We start from the raw sequence: 20,304 nt of genomic DNA, 5'->3' as shown, positions 1-20,304 counted from the left end.
AATAAGATAGAAAATATAATACTTCTTAAGAAATGTCTATTAAATGTACTTTGCATATTATCATTAAGAATGTATTCACCTATTGGATCTAATTCAAAATGTGGAAAACACTTTAACAGCCCTGCCCCCCCCACCCCCACACACAGAGCTCTGTTCCCTCCAACAGATCTTTTATGCTCTCTGTCCATCATGTACCACCCCAGCCTCACACCACATTACTATTTATCACCACTCTTCCGGAGTCTCCTTGGAATTAATGGTCTTCCTTTAAGAGAAATTCTTCAGTTATCATTGTGTTTCTCCTGCCACTTAATCATTCAAGTATTATGTACTCTGACGGGTATAAGGCAGCGAGCTAAGCTGTCCAGAATCTAAGGAATTCCAACACACATATCACACAGATCCTGCTTTCAAGGGGCTTCCTGTCTAGGTGAGGAAATAAGGATAATATGAAACCTAACTTGCAATTGAAGGCAGTGAAAGGTGAATGACTTTAGAGAGATTAGCAAAAGTTGTATTATTGAAAGAGGAGGACTATGGCTTGACTTTTAAGGATGGAATCTATTATACCAGGGACAGCGAATCAAAATATTTTGCAATTAAGTGGGAGGTTAAACCAGCATGGAGATGACAGAATGCAACATCAGTTATATTGGTTAGGAAAAAATCTAACCAGGGAAATGTAGCAAAGCACTCAGTGGCATTTGAATTCACTCTTGAGAACACACTATTAAGCACCATGCCATATTTGGTGCTCAAAAATAAGTAAGATATCTGTCCTTTATCCTTTAGTTCCTTTAGTACCAAATTGTGGTGGATAGAAAAATTTGTGCTAAGCAACAATATTCAATATTTATCTGGAAAGTGATTGTTCCCTATTTATTAAATATTAAAGATTTGGAGCAAGTGAAAGATTTTTTTTACAATATATACCATAATATATATATTACTTTTGTTTAATAGTGACATTTTTATCATTAACTAATATATTGACAATAACACAATTTTATTTAAAATTAAAAACTAGAGTTCAGAAGGTAATTTTTAAGCTAGAGCATCTTTAAGTTGTATTATTCTAAAGCAACAGTAAAAGTATAAAATGTTTGCTGGTTAAAATGTAGATATTTTTCCTACTACCACCTTTTCTTTAAATTGTGTTAAGCAAACATTTAATTTATCATCAAAAAATTCCATTGTATAATTTTAACTTCTTAATTTCATATCTATAGCAAATAAACTATAGCCATATTGTCACACAATTTATGAATATAGGCTTGAACTAGAGTTCCAGGCATATAATAACTTTGTTCATTCATTTTGTAATATATAAGTGTAACCTAATTCCCCAATATAAAATCATCATTAGCCTACAAAGGTAAATCTGTTCTGTTTCATGATCTTTATGCTGTCTCTTGAGGGACTAGGCTTTACTTGATGCAAGGAGATTTGCCAGCCTAATTCCTAGGCTTAATTCTAACTGTAAGGTACATTTGTAAATCTTACAGATTTTAGTAAAACAAGAAATCACTAATCACTATGTGGACACTTTTACTTCTGTTTGTTTACAGGGTTTTAAATCCCATTTAATTTGTCTTTCAAATTTGAAAATGCTTATCATTTTTTTGATGATTTGCTATCAAGAATATCTATTACTCATATTGTTTTCTAGGTTCTCTTCTTTGACACGTGTTCTTTTTTTTTATTTTTGTAGACACTTGCATTCTTAAAAAAGAATGAATCCAAATGACACATGATTGTTAAAACAATAAAAATGCTTTGGAAATTATCAGTTTTAATCATAATAAACAGAAGATGCTGTAGACTGTCAGTTTTAACCTTGTTACAGCATTTTGAAGATTTAGGTTTTATACTTGACTTTATTATATTTTATTATTTTTTTGTAACATTCTTTCAACTTCTAAAAATGAAGGTCATATTATTTATAAGTTGTTTTATCATTTTTTCAAAACACTTAAAAAGAAACAGGAAAATATTATTTTTTTGTTTTTTGGTTTTGTTTTGTTTTTTTTACTTGTGGCTATGGGGTTGGTGAAAAGATATATAACTTTTAAGTTTACATTGCATGGAGGTCATAAGGGATATTTTCAATGTTGACTATGTAGCTGTTAAAAATATGTCCTTTGGAGCCCTTTCATTCAAATTTCACACTCCATTGGTAATGAAATGCGGGTATTTAGTTGATACATTGGAAACCATGGGTTTTTTTTTTAATGTTTATTTTGTATTTCTTTGACATTGTCAGATTTGTAGCAGTTGATATTACCATAGTTTATTTTTGTCTGCCAACAAGAACTCACAGCTGGTGTTGTAATGTGCTTAATTTCTCTGCAGAGGATAACCATTTGAAATTTTGTTTTTACCCACAGGGTTTCAAGAGACCATTTAGAGATTCCTCCTATTTCTAAACAAAATAAGCCACACATAATCCGCCCAAAATTACAAATCAAGCCTCAAACCTCCTCTAATGGATGTGGCAGCAACTATGTCCTGCTGAGTCACTTAGCTAAGGTCAGGGAGGAGGCTGGCACATTTTGTTTTTATTCTACTGTGGCTCTCCTTTCTCCTATCAGTCAAATCTCAGGCTTCACTTACTAGCATTTATTCAGCCACACTTGAAAGAATTACAGTCTTCTTTACCTGAAGGTAGACACTCAAGTTTGACTAGTGAGAAGTTAAACAGTGTGTATGCAATCATGACCCTAAAATGGGAAAATGTGTGTTACCAACTGTAGCAACTTGTTTTAGTGGCCCTTTTTCTTTAGGGAGAAAAATATGCTTTTGTTCTCTCCCGGATTCTCTCATACTCTATTGATTGTTTTTTTGTGTGTGTGTGTATGTGTGTGTATGTGTGTTTTGATGTGTGTGTGTGTGTGTATTTTTTTTCCCTTATAGGTTTTACCAGTCCTCAGTACTTCTCACCTTTTATGCTACTACTCACAATGACAACAAAAAGAAAGCTGCCTCATACTTACTAAGTAAAAAAAATAGAAGTATAAAAACAAAACAAAAATATTGTTAATTTTATCATTTCATGCTACTTGGCTTTCTTTGTATGAAAATGTAGGTTCTACTCTCTCTTTTGCCTTAATTTTTTTCTTGCTAAGAACCACACAATGCTACAAGAGTCATCTGTTACACTCTCTGCATTAATGCAGGTGAAACTAAACTATTTTGAAAACAGAATTATATGTTCACTTTCTAAAGCTCTCTAAGGATTTATACTAACAATTTTTTCAGTGTTTATAAATCTAGTGACTCCAAACATATTTTCTTCTGCTTTGGCTATCACTTTCCTACTAAAAATAATACTATTTGTTAAAGATGTGTGATAAATAACAAGTAGAGGGTTTCTACTGGAGTTCATATTCCCATTTTTTAAACTGTTCTTATCCTACTTCTGCAATTATTATATTATTGTGATATGTTTATAAATTATTTTTATTTTGAGTTGGACTTCTATTTAAAAGCTCCTTTTTCTTCTTTATCCTCCTGTCTTCCTAAATTAACACTTATGAAAACTAATGTGTTATTCATGAGCAGATTTGCTGATATTCTTCAAGATTATGTTTGTTTCATGTGTATTTATATTCATTTTCTTACGTCTCTAATATATAGAATCTTGTATATACAGACATAATTAATGACAAAGAAGGATTGAACAGTTTCGAATGTGGTTTTTAAAGTGTTGATAAGTGATGGTAGTTTTGCAGGAAGAGATGTTTTCTTGCTGAGAGTGGGAGAACAAAGCTCAAAAAATAAAAAAAAAGACAAAAGAAACTTAGAAGAGCTACTGTATCATAAAGTAAATAAAACATAAATATTAGTAGACTGATTACTAATATCTTTTGAGAGCATAGTTTAAATTTCTCTATGTACTTGGTGGAGACAATTAAGATGATTATAACTATTTTATCAGCATTATTTATGAATCTAAAAGCAGAAACCCTGTGTTAAACAATGGACGTTTGTGTTTATCCAGGATTTATTTATATATTTTTTAATTTTTTATTTTTTTAATTTCAGCATAGTACGGGGGTACAAATGTTTAGGTTACATGTATTGCCTTTGCCCCACCCGAGTCAGAGCTTCAAGCATGTGCATCCCCCAGACGGTGCACACTGAACCTATTAGGCATGAATGTACCCATCCCTTCCTCCCAGGATTTAAAAATTGTCAAAAAAGGAGTGTGGCAGATGGTCAAAGGGATGACATTGCAGGGTGCAAATCAGAACATAATGACATATTGGAGCATACATTTGTGGTTTGGCAGAAAGACAAGTGAGACCACAAGGAATTTTACAGACTTAACTAAACAAGCAGAATCCTCATTCTGAAAATTGAGACTAGGGGCATTCTAGGATTCAAAGAAGCAGAAGTCAGGGAAAGATGTAGAAGAAATAAACCTTCATTAGAGAGCATAAAGAGATCATTCTGCTGGAGTATTATAAGATATATTAGTTCATTTTGGTTTTAATTTCTTAGTTACATGTCAAGATAATAAGAAAACTGTAACAGAAGATAAGTTCCTGCTGAGTGTAGTTCAAATCATTATTTATCAAGTACCTCTAATGTAAAGGGAGCTTTGCAAGAAAGCAAAACACCATTGCTTGATGCATGAGCTCTGATAATGGTTAAATTATGAATGGATCTCATTGCTACTGCAGGACTAGAAAAAAAATAATAATATGAAGCCATGCCTATTTATGTGTCTGGTGGAAACCGAGGCTCTATTGCCTAGTTTTCTCTTCAGACAAGTTAAAAAAAAAATAACAAAAAAGTTTGGTCCAATTAGAGATCCACATCTGAGAATTTCAAACATTTCTGCTATTCTGATAGATTTGGAAAGATGATTTTAATGGTTTGTATACTGTGCTATGAATGAAGTAAAATATATCTTTCTACCTGCATTATCAAGCAAGGAAACCAATGACAGTGTATATAGGTGTCTAATAATATGAGTTTAAAACAACATAGTTTTAATACTAAGATGTAAGATAATTTTGGAATATAAAACAGGATTTCTTTTTGCCTCAGGGAGTATTCTTAAATCATGTCTTATTTTAATTTAAATTATATCACAGTTTACTACAGTAGCACAGAAATTAGAGTCCACTCAACAAGATCTTTGAAAATATTGAACAAAGAAATAAAAGGACACATACTACTAGTTCAAGAAAATTGTATATGAACACTAGAAGCATTATGTAACTTGTATTCTACTATCATATTCTGTAGCCTTCTGTTCCTGAAAGAAATCCAGATATTGGCAGTGTAACTCTGTATCGAACAATATATTTTACTATAAATATTTTTGTGAAAGAGGCCTGCAAAATTATCATCCATTATAAAAAAATTTGGAATTCTTACAGCTACAAATATGAAACTAGTTTTTATTATTACTATTGCCTTTCCAAGGCATTTAAATTTCAATTCTTTCATGGTCATAACATGAAATTTTTAGAGTGTCGACATGAATTAGATATGTATATATACATGCATGGCAATCTCCCTGCTTCCTCTTATATGTACCCACATCTTTTTTGAACACGAAATGGGATCATGTAACAAAATAAATGATGCACTGTTATTTATTTTGAAATATTAAAACAGATTCAAAACTATGTCTGCATTAAACTGAGGGTATGCTTGCTGGAAATATCAGGAATATATTGATTACAACCAACAAGATATTAATTAGCAGGTTTACCAAATTTTTCTGGACATTTTCAGGGACCTTTTTGGTCATCTGGATCCTTACTTGATATGTAGACACTATGTTTCAAGGATTCTTCATATGACATATTTTTCTAACTGTTTTACCATCCCAATTAGGGTCATATAAGCACATCCCATTGGGTGAAACTACCACTTTTAGAGTGGTAAACCCAAAATTATCCACAATACTTCAGTCAGTCTTCTGCATTAAAATTTCATATCTTTACTGAATGCTCTGAGACTGCTTTCACTGCTTAGGTAGCTCTACAGCCATACGCAAAATAATAATTGCTATTCAAGACCTCTCCCATCTGATACTTTTGAATGCATCTTTATTTCTCGTCTTATTGTTAATTTAATTTCTTTGTTCTAGCTATTCAAAACCTGCTTGAATCCTAATCCAATATATTAGGATATATTAGCTTGGCTTCCAAGTGTTCTGTAAACTTTTGTCTTCATCCAGGCTATTGTGAGTTAGAATTAAGAACTGAGCTTGGGTGAACATTATTAGAGGTTGACATTAATATTATAATTATCATTTATCATGGAGAACATCAGCATAGCAGATATTCCATCCTGCTATGTTTGTCCTTTATTCAGCTCATATTATTTTTCTCTTATTCACTTGAGTGTCATTCAAAACTTTCTATAATATCTTGTTTATTTTTAATCGTTACATTTCATGTTTAGAAATTTGTTATTGCTCTTGCTGTTATTGCTTCAATTTTACAGTTTCAGTAAGACATATTTTGTTGTTTTGACATGTACACATATATACATATTTATATACATATATATTTTTCTTATTCTTTTGCTATTCTTCCTTAATGTTCAAAGTTTACTTGCTCCAGTTCAGTGAGCCCTCTGCCAAGCACATTTTTTGCAGTTCCAGTGAGGTATAGAATATCCCTTGTCAAGACCTCATTATTCTGTTGTGCTAGGCTTTTCTAGGTGGGAAGTTTTTTGCTTCCTGCATCCTCTTTTCTTTTCAAAAGTCAAACTTTCAACTGAAAAAAGAAAAAACATTTTTATGTCTCCATGTCTTAGAGCTTTTTATTTCCCAGAACTTAAAATTCTCTAGAAAGATATTCTGGCATGCTTCTTGTTTCTGATGGTATTTCCAATTAATTATCCTATAAGAGAGCATGCATCAGGACTAATAACATAAAGTGTACAATAGACCAGAGTCATAAAAGTCACTCTCTATCTATACTACATGCTGCCTTATCATTTTACATGTTATTATTCATGTTTCCTGAATCAGGAACCAGTGACTTACATTTCTTCTTCAGAGGACCAGTTGTGAGATTCTCAAGCATGTCTATGCCCATAAATAGTTAGTTCATACATTTTCCTTAGAATAAGGAAATGTTCAATAGAGGTAAGTTTATATCAATTATCATGCCACATCCAACAACTGATAGATTGGCTTCCACAAAGGTCAGGTTTTCTGGGAGAGTACCCATGACTGTTACATTAATACATAATACACACAATGCAATTTCTCCTATTCTTCTTTCTCTATTCTATAACCTGGTTAAGAATAGAGGGCAGATGCATATTTTTTTAAATTCTTCTTTCATTGGGTAAGAAAATATTTTTCAGTTCCTCTTTAGATTACTTATTTCTCTCTATAACATATCTTCAACAACTCAATCATATATGTGTATGTACATTTTCCTGTGTTTTATTATCTGTATCGCACTGGATATTTGAAAAAAATTAACTCATTTTCTATTGCATTAATTTAGCAAAGTACAATCAAGAAAATATCATTGTAAAGTATCAGGTTGTGACTATCATACCTATTTGTAACAAAATTCCAATTTTCAGAATAAAAGGAATTGATTTGAGAAAAAGAGACCTAATTGTAATTGTCTCATGATCCATTTACTTTTTAGTGCAAAGTAATTAACTCAAAGGTATAGTTGCAAGTTAAGTCCCCTGGGAAGCTGACTCCAATTGGAGTTTGGAATCCAGCATATTAGTGGAGTGTGACCCTGGGATCTACATTTGTAGACCACAGTAGGAGGAAAAAGGATGGAGTTGGGCAGAGTGAGAAATGGAGCTGCCGTGCAGTTTTAATGCTTCTTAATGTCTGACCCCATGGGGAAGCTCTGGAGCTAAACTTGCCCTTGAGGATTATCAGCAATATGGGGGGAAGGGGTGGCTCAAGATTTATAACCTTGAGGTAGTGCATCATTAATTCTATGCTATTCCAGAAGGGTGTGACCTTGGGCCAGGTGGCACGTCACAGCTAGGGCAACAATCATTCCATGAAGGGGATGCAGTAGCACATCCAAGTATGTACCACGGGGGCTTTTAGCCGACAGACATTCTGGAATGAGGAATAACAATACTCAGATAAGCGTATGCTGTGTGCACTAAAGAACATCAATACCAATGGTGGTGTGACATTGTGGTTTTGAGCAGGATTCTAGAATGTGTACAGATTGTGTCCTAATAATTTACTAGTTTTGTGATTTTTATGTAACTTACATGCTGGGATTCAGGTTATTTATTTTTAAGGTATTACTTATAATAAAAATTATTTTCTGCTGTAATGTAAGGAATTTAACATCCTCTCCTTTATAAGGTTATAAGGATTGACCTAACTATATCATGCAGGCATTTACTATAGTACATGGCATTTAAAATACACATAAAAAAAGATGATTAAGAATGCTATTCTTCATTAACTTCTTTACGGTCTAACAAAAGTGCTTCAAATTGCAGCTAATCCTAAAAAAGCTTATAAGTTGATCTGATGTCTCCATAGAAATATTCTCTAAATCAGTGGTTCTTAAACTTTTTAATGCATTGATATTACCTTAATAGTTTGCTAAAAATTCAGATATCTGTTCCTATCACTTGTATTCAGAGTCGCCAGGTTTGGGGACAGTCCCACTAGCTCACGTCAATGCTTAGGACCCGTTGGCTTCAAGCCATCTGTATCCTTTAAAATCTTTTAGCTATTATGCCCATGTCCAAAATGTTTATTGCATCCTCCCTTCTTTGTCTTACACTATTTTCCCATCCCTTTAATTTGACTTTATGAAAATTTTAAATAGTTTTCTCAATTTGAGAACCGATATGCTTCTTTTCATAATGGCCCCTTCATGTTCCCTTGTGCATTCCCTAACCTGAAAAAGAAAATCACACATCCCCATTTTATCCATTAAAGGAAATGTGAATCTTTAATGGCGGCTTTACTAAGTATATTTTGTTTTGCTTGTGTCTATCATAGATAACACAGCCAGCATTCTGACAAGGCGGAGGAGATTTAGTCGAACTGTTCAGGATGTGTATTATCTGCCCATTATGATCTCTGATGGTGGAATCCCCTCTCTCAGCAGCAGCAGCACCCTCACCATCAGGGTTTGTGCATGCGAGAGAGATGGGCGCGTGCGGACCTGCCGTGCAGAAGCGTTCCTGTCCTCGGCTGGTTTGAGTACAGGAGCCTTAATCGCTATTCTTCTCTGTGTTGTCATTCTCCTGGGTAAGTCGTTCTAAACCCTAAGTGTGTCTGACGGTAATCCCATTCCGAATGAGGGAAAATCGTTTTGACAAAATTTAAGGATTAGGAATGCATGATATGGGTAACAAAACACGGCTGCACAGATTCCCTTTTAATTAATTTTCTCAATACTATATTTAATTAAGAAATTATTTGACTCAAATACGATGAAAGAGTTGGAATATTAGGAAGGATAAGATCTGAGAGAAATAGCTTTTGAAAGCATATATTTTAGAAGGATTAATATTAAAATATTCTGAATTCCATCTTGAAAGGGCTTTTAAAATTTGCTTCCAAGAACATAGGCGGCATCTTTCTAGAATAAAGCTTACCAGTTCCCAAAATCAGACAAGATCAGCTGTTCAGGGTGGAATGTCCACAGGATGAATAAGTACAGAGATGTCGTGTAGCGCATGAGGACTGTAGTTAACCATAATATTGTATTGAATGCTGGAAATTTACCAAGAGGATAGATTCTTAGGTAGTTTTTCCCCCGACACACAGAAAGGAAGTAACTATGTGAGATGGTGGACATTTTAATATGCTTGACTGTAGTACCCTTTTCACTATGTATTAATATATCAAAACATCATGTTGTATACCTTAAATATATACAATTACAAATAAATTATTATGTAAGTATATAAATAAAATAAAGTGAATCTGAAAACCAAATAAAAATAGATGTATTGTAGAAACTTCTACTTGTCCAAAATACTTAACCATCAATGTTAGCTGAGTTTTAGCATACTTCTGACTCTAAATGATTTGGGGCCTTGGAGATACTGAATTTTATTAAATTAAATTATATGAACTTAAAAGCAACAGATTTTTTCATTTGAGATTTGCATTACAGTTTATTTTATTAAAAAAGCACTTTCTCTAAATCTTACTGCAGCTGCATTTAAAGCTAACATAACTATAAACCCTTTAGATTGCTATTTTAGAAAGAGAGCAAATCCATATTTTTATAACAAGAAAGATAGATGTAAGGGATCTTTATGCTTTATAGTTTAAAGTGGGTACACGTCGATTTTTCTAGTGTATCCTCGCCTCTGTTCCTTTCTCTTAGCAGTCTGCCTTTTACTTCTGCCTTGGTATTGTGTATACGTAAATAAAGAATTGTGTGCTTTGCTGAGACAGAAATGTTCTTGCAGAGAATGTTCCTTGTTTTGTTCCTGGGGTGGAAGATTAATTGCTTGTATAGGTGAAGTGGAGAGTAAAGTGGTGTGAGGCTAGAAAAGAGAAGGGATTTGTAGGGAGGGGAGAGACAGTACCGGGCTTCGTGGGGCATTGCAAAGCTGGTGGGCTCTGAGTGTAAGGAAAGTTTTAAAGCAAGGGAGTACCATTATAAACTTTGTAATTTGAAAAAAAGGATGACTATGAATGAAGTGGAGAGCAGATCTCCTGGTGGCAAGAGAGAATATAGGCAAACCAATCAGGACAACTCTGCCCTTGTCTCCCTCAGATGTAGCATGTTTTTGAATTAGTATATATGTAGTGGAGCTGAAGAAAAGTGAATAATATTAAAATACTTTAGGTGAAATCAAAAGTGATCATTGACAACTTAGATAACTGGGAGAGTTAGAATATCAAAGATGAGTCTTCCTCTCTGTTTGAATGTGGACCCTGATCTTTCCTAAGCTAGGGCACATTGGAAATGCACTTCGTTGAAGAGACCCATCCAAAGACAATGGACTAGGATTCAACTGTGAGAAATTCCAATGTGATTACTAAGTCGAGAAGGATGAGACAGCACAGGACAGCCAAGAAGTCAAAGAAGGAAGAAAATTAGTAAAGTATGTTACAAAGGTCAAGGGGAAAAAAGTATTGAAAAGGACAGGCCGGGCGCGGTGGCTCACGCCTGTAATCCTAGCTCTGGGAGGCCGAGGCGGGTGGATCGCTCGAGGTCAGGAGTTCGAGACCAGCCTGAGCAAGAGTGAGACCCCCGTCTCTACTAAAAATAGAAAGAAATTATCTGGCCAACTAAAAATATATATACAAAAAATTAGCCGGGCATGGTGGCTCATGCCTGTAGTCCCAGCTACTCGGGAGGCTGAGGCAGTAGGATCGCTTAAGCCCAGGAGTCTGAGGTTGCTGTGAGCCAGGCTGATGCCACGGCACTCACTCTAGCCCGGGCAACAGAGCGAGACTCTGTCTCAAAAAAAAAAAAAAAAAAAAAAAAAAAAAAAGGACAGAGCGCTATATTGTATAGTAGATCTAGTCAACGATGTCAAGAGCTGCTCAAAGGTTAACTAAATTGAGCACTAAAAAATATTAATTGCACTTAGCATCATGGAACATGGAAGTTTGGTGCACCATAGCAAGAACTGTTTCATTGCATAAAAGTCCTTTCTGGTAGATGCCTGGTGGAGAAGGAAGTCAGGAAAATCAGGCTTTCAAAATTTTATTTATTTATATATTTGTTAGTCATAAATGCTATTTTCTTTATGCATTAACATATTTATTTTTTGTCTTTGAAAATTAATTTTAAAAAAGACCACAACCACACCAGAAAAAGAAAACACCACCACACAACACCACAAACTCTGGATCCCTCCAGGGTTCCTAAATGAAGTGACAGAGAATAGAACTCAGTGAATCTAACATAAGCTCTTCCAGATTTTTTACTCTGAAAGAGAGTTCAATTGGGTGAGGCATGTTATCTTCAGATATTGTATCCATTTATCATCATAAATCTATTTTCATATGCCAAGATAAAAATGTAACATACAATTAAATTGTTAATATCCCAGTACATTTTTGAAGTATAAGATATAAAAGAACATTTAATTATTTCATGAAAATACTTTATTTTAATTGGTTTTTATGAAAATGCTGCTTCTCCTTTGGGGTAAGTAACAGAACGTTTGTAAACATTTTGGTATCCCTTAGGATTAATACAAACAAACTTGCTCTTTGATATATTTGCTGTATTCTTTCATTTTTTATTGAAAATCAAAGATGTTTTTACAATATTATCCCTAGGTTATAGAATCATTGAGCTTGGACTTAAACACACATTCACTGTAATCAAATTTATACTTTTGATGGCATTGTATTAGGTTATTAAGTATGAAATATCTGATTTCCTTAAGTACTAAGTTTAACAGTTGATATTGCTGACATTACATTTTGACACTTCTTGTTTTTTGTTGTTGTTGTTGTTTTTATTGTGAAGGTACGTACTCAGTCTTTCAAATACACGTTCTAGCTTGTGATTATCATTCAATTTTTGTTTTAGAGGAATTTTTGTGAAACCATCGGTCAAAAATTTGTGTTGTTTTTGAATACAAGTTCCGTCATGGAACCAGTGCAGTGCACACAGCTCGAAATACCAACAAAGTGTTTGGGAAGGATGTGGCTAATGAGTGTACAGTACATTGATGGTTTGAGAAGTTACATTCTGGTGATTTTAACCTTGAAAATGAGCCCAGAGAGCAACCTGAGACCAAGGTGGATAATGATGAGCTGAAACCTGTTGTGGAAGCGAATCCTTCTCTACCTATGTTTGAATTAGCAGCAAAGTTTGACATTACTATTCCAACAATATCAGACCATTTGAAAAAATGGGCAAGGTAAAGAAGCCAGATAGATGGGTACCTCATGAATTAAACAAGAAGAGAAATCATCTTGAAACTTGCCTTTCTTTGCTGTCACGACATAAAGGCAAACCATTTCTCTATCATATTGTTATGTGTGATGAAAAATGGATTCAATTGCCAAGTGTTTGGCACAATGACTGGATAAAGATGAAGTGCTGAAACACAGCCCCAAACTGAATATTCATTAAAAAAAACTAATGGTGTCTGTTTGGTGGTCCAGAGCTGGTATTATCCACTATAGCTTCATGAAACCTGGTCCTTCAGTTACAGCAGGTGTCTATGGCAACCAGTTGGATGAAATGATGAGGATGCTTGCAATTAAGCAGCTGAGATTGGTTAATACAGACAGGCCAATCCTCTTGCAAGGCCATGCTTGAGCACATGTCACACAAACAATGCTACTCAAACTACAGAAGCTGGACTTGGAAACTCTGTGTCATCCACCATATTCACCAGACCTTGTACCAACTGACAATCACTTCTTCCAGGCTTTGGACCACTGCTTGCAAGGAAAAATATTCAAATTCTCAACAAGCTGTGAAAAACGCCTTTCATGATTCCACTGCCACTCACTCTCCAGGCTTCCTTGCTGCTGGCATAAACCATTAAAATGGCAAAACTGTGTTGATAGTTTAGGCACATACTTTGATTAATTGTACTGCTTCTTGCTTGAGATATAATAAAATAAACTTTTGATTCAAAATTGGACATTTCATATTTAATGACCTAATACTTATAATTTTAAATGAAGAAGAGTAAGTTCTATGTCTCTATTTCTTTTACAACATCATGGATCTATCATATTACATTTTCTTGGATGACTCATGGTAAAAACAGGTATTTTGTTCATGGGCATGGTTTGACAGACTAGTGGGGTCATTGTAATATGTTCATTTGACTTCCAGTTTTTAAATAAGGATTTAACTCTCAAATTTGTATGTGTAATTATTACCTGCACTCATTCTCTTAGAATGCATTATTGTTTGGGGATTTTTTTTTTAATATTTCATTTTTTTCCCTCTTTTTTTTTGGTTTTCTTTTTTTTATGGGGGTACAAATGTTTAGGTTACATATATTGCCTTTGCCCCACATAAGTCACAGCTTCAAGCGTGTCCATCCCCCAGATGGTGCACACTGCACCCATTAGGTATGAATATACCCATCCCTTCGTCCCCCCTCCCACCTGCCCGACACCCAATGAATGTTATTACTATATGTGCACTTAAGTGTTGTAAGTTCTCAGTTCTGTTCCATTGGTTTATGTCTCTGTTCTTGTGTCAGCTCCATGCTGTTTTAGTTACTATAGCCTTGTAGTATATCTTGAAGTCTGGTAAATTGTTGCCTCCCAATTTGTTCTTTTTGCTTAAGATTGCTTTTGCTATACAGGGTATTCTCTTCTTTCATATGAAGCATAGAATTATTTTTTTCTAGGTCTGTGAAAAATGATGTTGGTATTTTAATAGGGATTGTATTGAATCTGTGGATTACTTTGGATAGTATAGACATTTTAACAATGTTGGTTCTGCCAACCCATGGACATGGTATGGTTTTCCACCTGTTTACATCCTCTGCTATTTTCTTCTTCAGTGTTTTGTAGTTTTCCCTATATATGTCTCTTACTTCCTTCGTTAAATATATTCCTAGGCATTTTAATTTCTTTGTTGTTATTGTGAAGGGTATTGAGTCTTTGATTTTGTTCTCAGTTTGACTGTTTTGGGCTTATAGGAATGCTACTGATTTATGTATACTGATTTTGTAATCTGAGACTTTGATGAATTTATCAATTCCAGTAGTCTCTTGGCAGAATATTTGTGGTTTTCTGGATATAAGATCATATCATCAGCAAAGAGCAATATTTTGAGCTCTTCTGCCACAATTAGATGCCCTTGATTTCCATCTCTTGTCTGACTGCTCTGGCTAGGAATTCCAGCACTATGTTGAATAGAAGGGGTGATAGAGGGCAACCTTTTCTGGTTACATTTCTAAGAGGGAATGCCTTCCATTTTTCCTCGTTCAGTATGATGTTTGCTATGAGTTTGTCATATACAGCTTTTATTATTGTTAAGTCCTGTCTATGCCTATTTTGTTAAGCATTCTTATCATAAAAGGGTGCTGAATTGTATTGAATGTTTTTTCTGTGTCTATTGAGAGAATCATATGGTCTTTGTTTTTTCATTTGGTTTTTCAACATTCAAAAATGTTCTTAAATACAATTAGAAATTTGTTATTATTAGTACCTACAAGCTGATTTAAGAAATATTTAAAAATTATTTTCCTACTGAGTGTATTACTGTTCAAGACAATTCAGTTAACACAACGCCACATTACCACTTTTGCAGAGATCATTTTTTTTTGTACATCCACATTAGAATTGTTTATGGAGTATCTACTTTGTGCCATTTGCTCCAGAAATATTTTCTGAACAAACAGTAATGAAAGCAGTTCATGAGAAGTGCATTGTATCATCTGTGTTTCAACATTCTTCTCTGAGTCTATATGAATTTGCAATTTGCCTTCAACTAGAGGGACTCTATGCCCATGTTTTCCCTGATGTCCAGATATAATTATAAACAAAATCTCCTTTCACTCTTAAGACTGTCTTAGATTATGATTATTTGTATGTTGACACTTATAGTAAATAGGTGTGTAACAAATCTAGGAATCACTGATTACTAGCAAATAACTGTCTATGCCTGAAAAAAAGATTGATGTAAATCTTCAAGGTTCAAACTTAACTAATGTCTATATTTTAAATTAAAATATGTCAGAAATATTTTCTTACCTTTTGGAGAATAAGCAACTAAAAGCCAAGCTAAGGAAAAAAAACATCATTGTCCCTTGTATTTCATTAGCCAAATATGGTACATAAACAAAGGTTGAAAAATTGCACAAATATTGAAGGGTGCAAATTACCTCCATACTTTTATAACAATATTGATTACATTTTCCCTGTTGTGTTTGCACATAAATTCCCTTGACATAAACCACCAACTATTTCAACACAAAAAAAATAACTTGATTTATTGCCAAAGGTAAGAAATTTTCCTATAATAAATTAGGTAGTCTATAGAAATAGTCCTATTCGATCTAAAACAGCCTCCTCATTTAATTATAAAGATGAACAAAGATATATAGCACATGGTAAATCTAAACCTCTGAATAGAATAAAGTGAGTTACTTGAGGATATTGTTTGGGGCTTTGAATTAGAAAGCTGTAAGGTAGATTTATGCTAAAACATACAGGGAGATATTAAACATATATTTATTGCATTTAGCAAAAGTCTTTTTTTTCCCAAAAAATAAAGTTCTATATTAAGTAATATCTTTGAAATACAGGCAAAATATATTGAAAACAATTTTTTTTCTCCACATGGTATTTGTAGATCAGGGCACATGTAGCATTAGCATTTCATTTTCATTTTCCACTTTCAGTAACCATTCTGTTCCATATACAGTGACTCAACACTTCCCATGTCTGCTGTAGTCTTCCCCATTGCATTTTCTCATTACCTTGCCAATATTTTTTTGTTCTACACTTTTCTGGATGATTCTATGACCCTGTCTTTGTATTTTTTGTTTTAACTTCATTCCCATAGGCTCCCATTTGCCTTTTCTCTGCAAAATCAGATTCCTCCTTGTGCACTGTGACCATCCTTCTCTCCCATCATTACCCTTTCTACCTCTGGCTTTAAAATGTATTTCTCTTCTCCTTCATACTTTCTCTAGTTTTAAGACAGAAAAAACTCATCCATATTGTTTAGGGTATACAGAAAAAGGGATTAAGCTAAAAAGAGAAGCAAGGAAATAATAATGATAAAAGTAAACATAGAGGTTACTTTGTGGAGGTAAACCATAAAAGGGCAATTTCGGGGGGGTCATGTATGTTCTTTTCTTTATCAGAGGACAGCTAACCTAGTGTTTTTTGCTTCACAACCATTTGTTGAAATCCACATATAATTAGGGTTGCCAGATACAAGGCGGAATATCCCGTAAATGTGAATTTAAGATAAAATATATATGTGTAGGTATATGTGTATATATATAATATAAATATGCCATATGGAATAATAGTAATTGGGACACATATATGTTTCCTTAACATAATATTTCTTTGTGTGTGTTCCAAATATCTGAGATACCATGGTTTGACTTACAATTTTTGACTTTGCATTAATATGAGAGTGATATGCATTCAGCAGAAATAGTACTTTGATGTTGATTTGAAATCCTTTGTAACTTTATTACAAAGTAGGATTTGTGTTAGATAATTTCTTCCAACTATAGATTACTGCAAGTGTTCTGAGCTTGTTTAAGGTTCAGTAGGTTAGTTACCTTAAATGAATTTTCTTTTTTTTTTCTTGGTAATTTTTTATGTGTGTGTGTGTGTGTATGTGTGTGTGTGTGTATGCAGTACAAGTGCTATTTTGCTACTTTGCTATATTGCACTGTGGTGAAGTCAAGACCTTCGGTGTATCCACCACTGGAGCAATGCACTAAATGCATTTTTGACTTAAGATATTTTTAAGTTATGATGGGTTTATAGGGATGTAGGCCCATTATAAGTTGAGGAGCATTTATGTGTGTGTGTATGTATGTGTGTTCTGTCGTTGTTGTTTATCTCAAATTCACATTTAATTGTGTGTGCTGCTTTTAATTTTTATCTGCTAAATCTAACGACCCTAGATGTCAATTGAATGTATTACTACAATGTACAGAATGTTTAAAATATAAATGAACCTTAAAACCACAATCATAAAAGCTAGAATATTAGCTGAGCACAAAGAACAGTCTATAGAGCTAAATATAATGGGCCTAATAACAGAGTTTGTAACAACAATGATGTGAAGAAAGTATTTCTGTATAATAATGGCTTAATATTATCAAATGAAAAGGTTTGAAAATATTGAAAAATGGCCAGAGCAAAGTTGCCAAGACCCATTTCTATCACATTATCACGTGGTTGCAATATTGTTAGTAATAATGACTAATCCACCATATTTAGCAATAGCTACCCTAAGCCACATATTCAACTGGTCACTCAACTCATTATTTTTCCAAATAATGAAGTGGAATGTTATGTTAGAAACATCATTTAGTTTAATGTTAGAAGTCATGCATTACTGACCAAACACCTCTACCCACCACCTGTGGGATCTAATCCTTTGATCCTAGCTATTCAGGTATTCTCTTCTGAGTCTTAGTCTCATTTTAAAAATAGAGTAAAGCCACGGTTCTGCTGTGAGGATTAAATAAATAAGTTATGTGAAGGACATTTGTAAGTGGAAAAACTCCTAGGTAACATAGGTTGTATACAAATAAAATAACATTCTTTTGTAGCTTAGTTGGTAAATGCACTTATTAATGCATGATAATACAAATCTAAAAAAAATTGACAAAAGAGATCAACCATTGAAATATTCCTGCTTTGATTTTCTACAAAGCATCAAAATTTGAAGAGTTTAAAGTTAAAGCTTCTTCCAATTTTACCAAAACTTAAAATGTCCTGCCTTTTGTGTATCTACCTAGAAGAATTAAATATTTCTAGATAGATCAGTACACTACAATATTTTTCCAATTAAACCCCCTCTGCCAACAGGGTCTCGCTCTGTTGCCGGGGCTAGTGTGCCCTGGTGTCATCATAGCTCACAGCAACCTCAAACTACTGGATTCAAGCGATCTTCCTGCCTCAGCCTCCCGAGTAGCTGGGACTACAGGCATGCTTCACCCCATGGCTATTTTTCTCTATTTTTAGTAGAGTGGGTCTTGCTCTTGCTCAGGTCTCATACTCCTGGCCTCAAGCCATCCTGCCACCTCGGCCTCCCAAAGTGCTGGGATTACAGGCGTGAACCACCACGCCTGGCGTTTTTTTTTTTTTGGTTAAGATTTCATATTACTTTTCCGCCACCTGTTTCCTTCGCTTTAAACACTGAATGGTTATATTATAAAATGAGTCAAACAAACTGAATTTCTAATCCCAGCAAATGAGAATATTATGGTTTTCTGCAGAAGATCAGTGATTTACGAAGTCTCAAAGGAGTAATCGTTCCTTTTTACACTCTTGGAGGCATTAAAATACCTCGCTGTGTTACGCAGAGAGGGGCACGCCTGGCTCTGGAATGTGGTTAATGACAGACTGTAACTTGCTGATGCCAAATCTCCAAGAATTTCCTTCCTTCTTCCTAACGCTTCATCCTCTTTTTATGTTTCTTCAGCGATTGTGGTACTTTTTATCACCCTGAGGCGCAGCAAGAAAGAGCCCTTGATCATTTCGGAGGAGGACGTGCGGGAGAACGTGGTGACCTACGACGACGAGGGCGGGGGAGAGGAAGACACGGAGGCCTTTGACATCACGGCCTTGAGGAACCCGTCTGCCGCCGAGGAGCTCAAGTACCGCAGGGACATCAGGCCGGAGGTGACGCTCACTCCCAGGCACCAGACGTTGTCCACCCTGGAAAGCATAGACGTTCAGGAGTTTATTAAGCAGAGACTAGCAGAAGCAGACCTAGACCCCAGCGTCCCCCCTTACGACTCTCTTCAGACTTACGCCTACGAGGGTCAGAGATCAGAAGCTGGGTCCATCAGCTCGCTGGATTCAGCCACGACACAGTCAGATCAGGATTATCACTACCTTGGAGACTGGGGACCCGAGTTTAAAAAGTTAGCTGAACTCTATGGAGAAATAGAATCTGAAAGAACAACTTAGGGGGTCAATTCTCGCCACCTTGTGGAATTTGCTTCCTGAGCAAGTGGAGATATATAACCTCAGCAATGCCAAGGAAGAAGTGTGCAAGCAGTACTTGGAACTGGGCAAGCTGTACGCAGCTCCTTTAGAAACAAGTGCCCTTTTCATCAGCTAAACTGGGTTATTTCATTGGGAGAAAGTCAAATCTGAACAAACAAACAAAAATACGGAGAAAACGCTATTGTTCCTTGTGTATATTTTCAATTGCTCAATAAAGTCTGTGGTACTGTTTAATTAAGAATATCTGAATTAAGCCAAACAATGATATTTGTTTGAATATTTTGTGATTTATTTTTCAAAAGCAAAACTGGACAAAAAGGCTCAAGATCACTGATGACTATGATTTATAGGGGTGGTACACTGCAAAAGGAAACTTGTGAAGGTAATCATGACCTCTTTTTCCACTTTTTTGGGTGGACCCTTGAGACCACACTCTGTTATTGTGACAGATCCCATTAGCCTTGTCTTGTGTTTAAATTACATGAGGTATTTCCAGTATACCAGGCCACTCTGTCATGGACTTGTATGTACCATTTCCCTTTGCCCTCCCCACTTCTTTTCTCCATACAAAACTGATGGAGCATGGGGATTTGCTGCCTGCACTATAATGTATGCAACTTCAGTGCACCCACTGTGTGCTGTACTGAGCACGAGACAACAGTCTCAACCCCGTCTGCCCCCCTTTATTTTAAACAGGAGACCCC

General features: G+C 34.8%; 1 protein-coding gene across 5 annotated transcripts in view; it reads left to right on the top strand.

Moving 5' to 3' along the window:
- CDH18 (cadherin 18) overlaps positions 1-19,741 on the top strand; it is a 690,430-nt gene extending 670,689 nt beyond the window's left edge. For 3 of the 5 annotated variants that reach the window (XM_045566567.1, XM_045566566.1, XM_045566565.1), the window contains 2 exons: positions 8,984-9,235; positions 19,071-19,741. In XM_045566567.1, the coding sequence (XP_045422523.1) occupies positions 8,984-9,235; positions 19,071-19,561 (743 nt within the window). In that variant the 3' untranslated portion in view covers positions 19,562-19,741. Of the gene's footprint in view, positions 1-8,983; positions 9,236-19,070 lie in introns of those variants that run through there. The other 2 variants (XM_045566569.1, XM_045566568.1) reach the window with 2 other exon arrangements.
- The last annotated feature ends 563 nt before the right edge of the window (positions 19,742-20,304 follow it).

This window comes from Lemur catta, chromosome 12, assembly GCF_020740605.2.
Source record: "Lemur catta isolate mLemCat1 chromosome 12, mLemCat1.pri, whole genome shotgun sequence".
NCBI lineage: Eukaryota > Metazoa > Chordata > Mammalia > Primates > Lemuridae > Lemur > Lemur catta.
The sequence above is the reverse complement of the archived record's forward strand: the minus strand, read 5'-3'. Positions and strand labels throughout refer to the sequence as shown.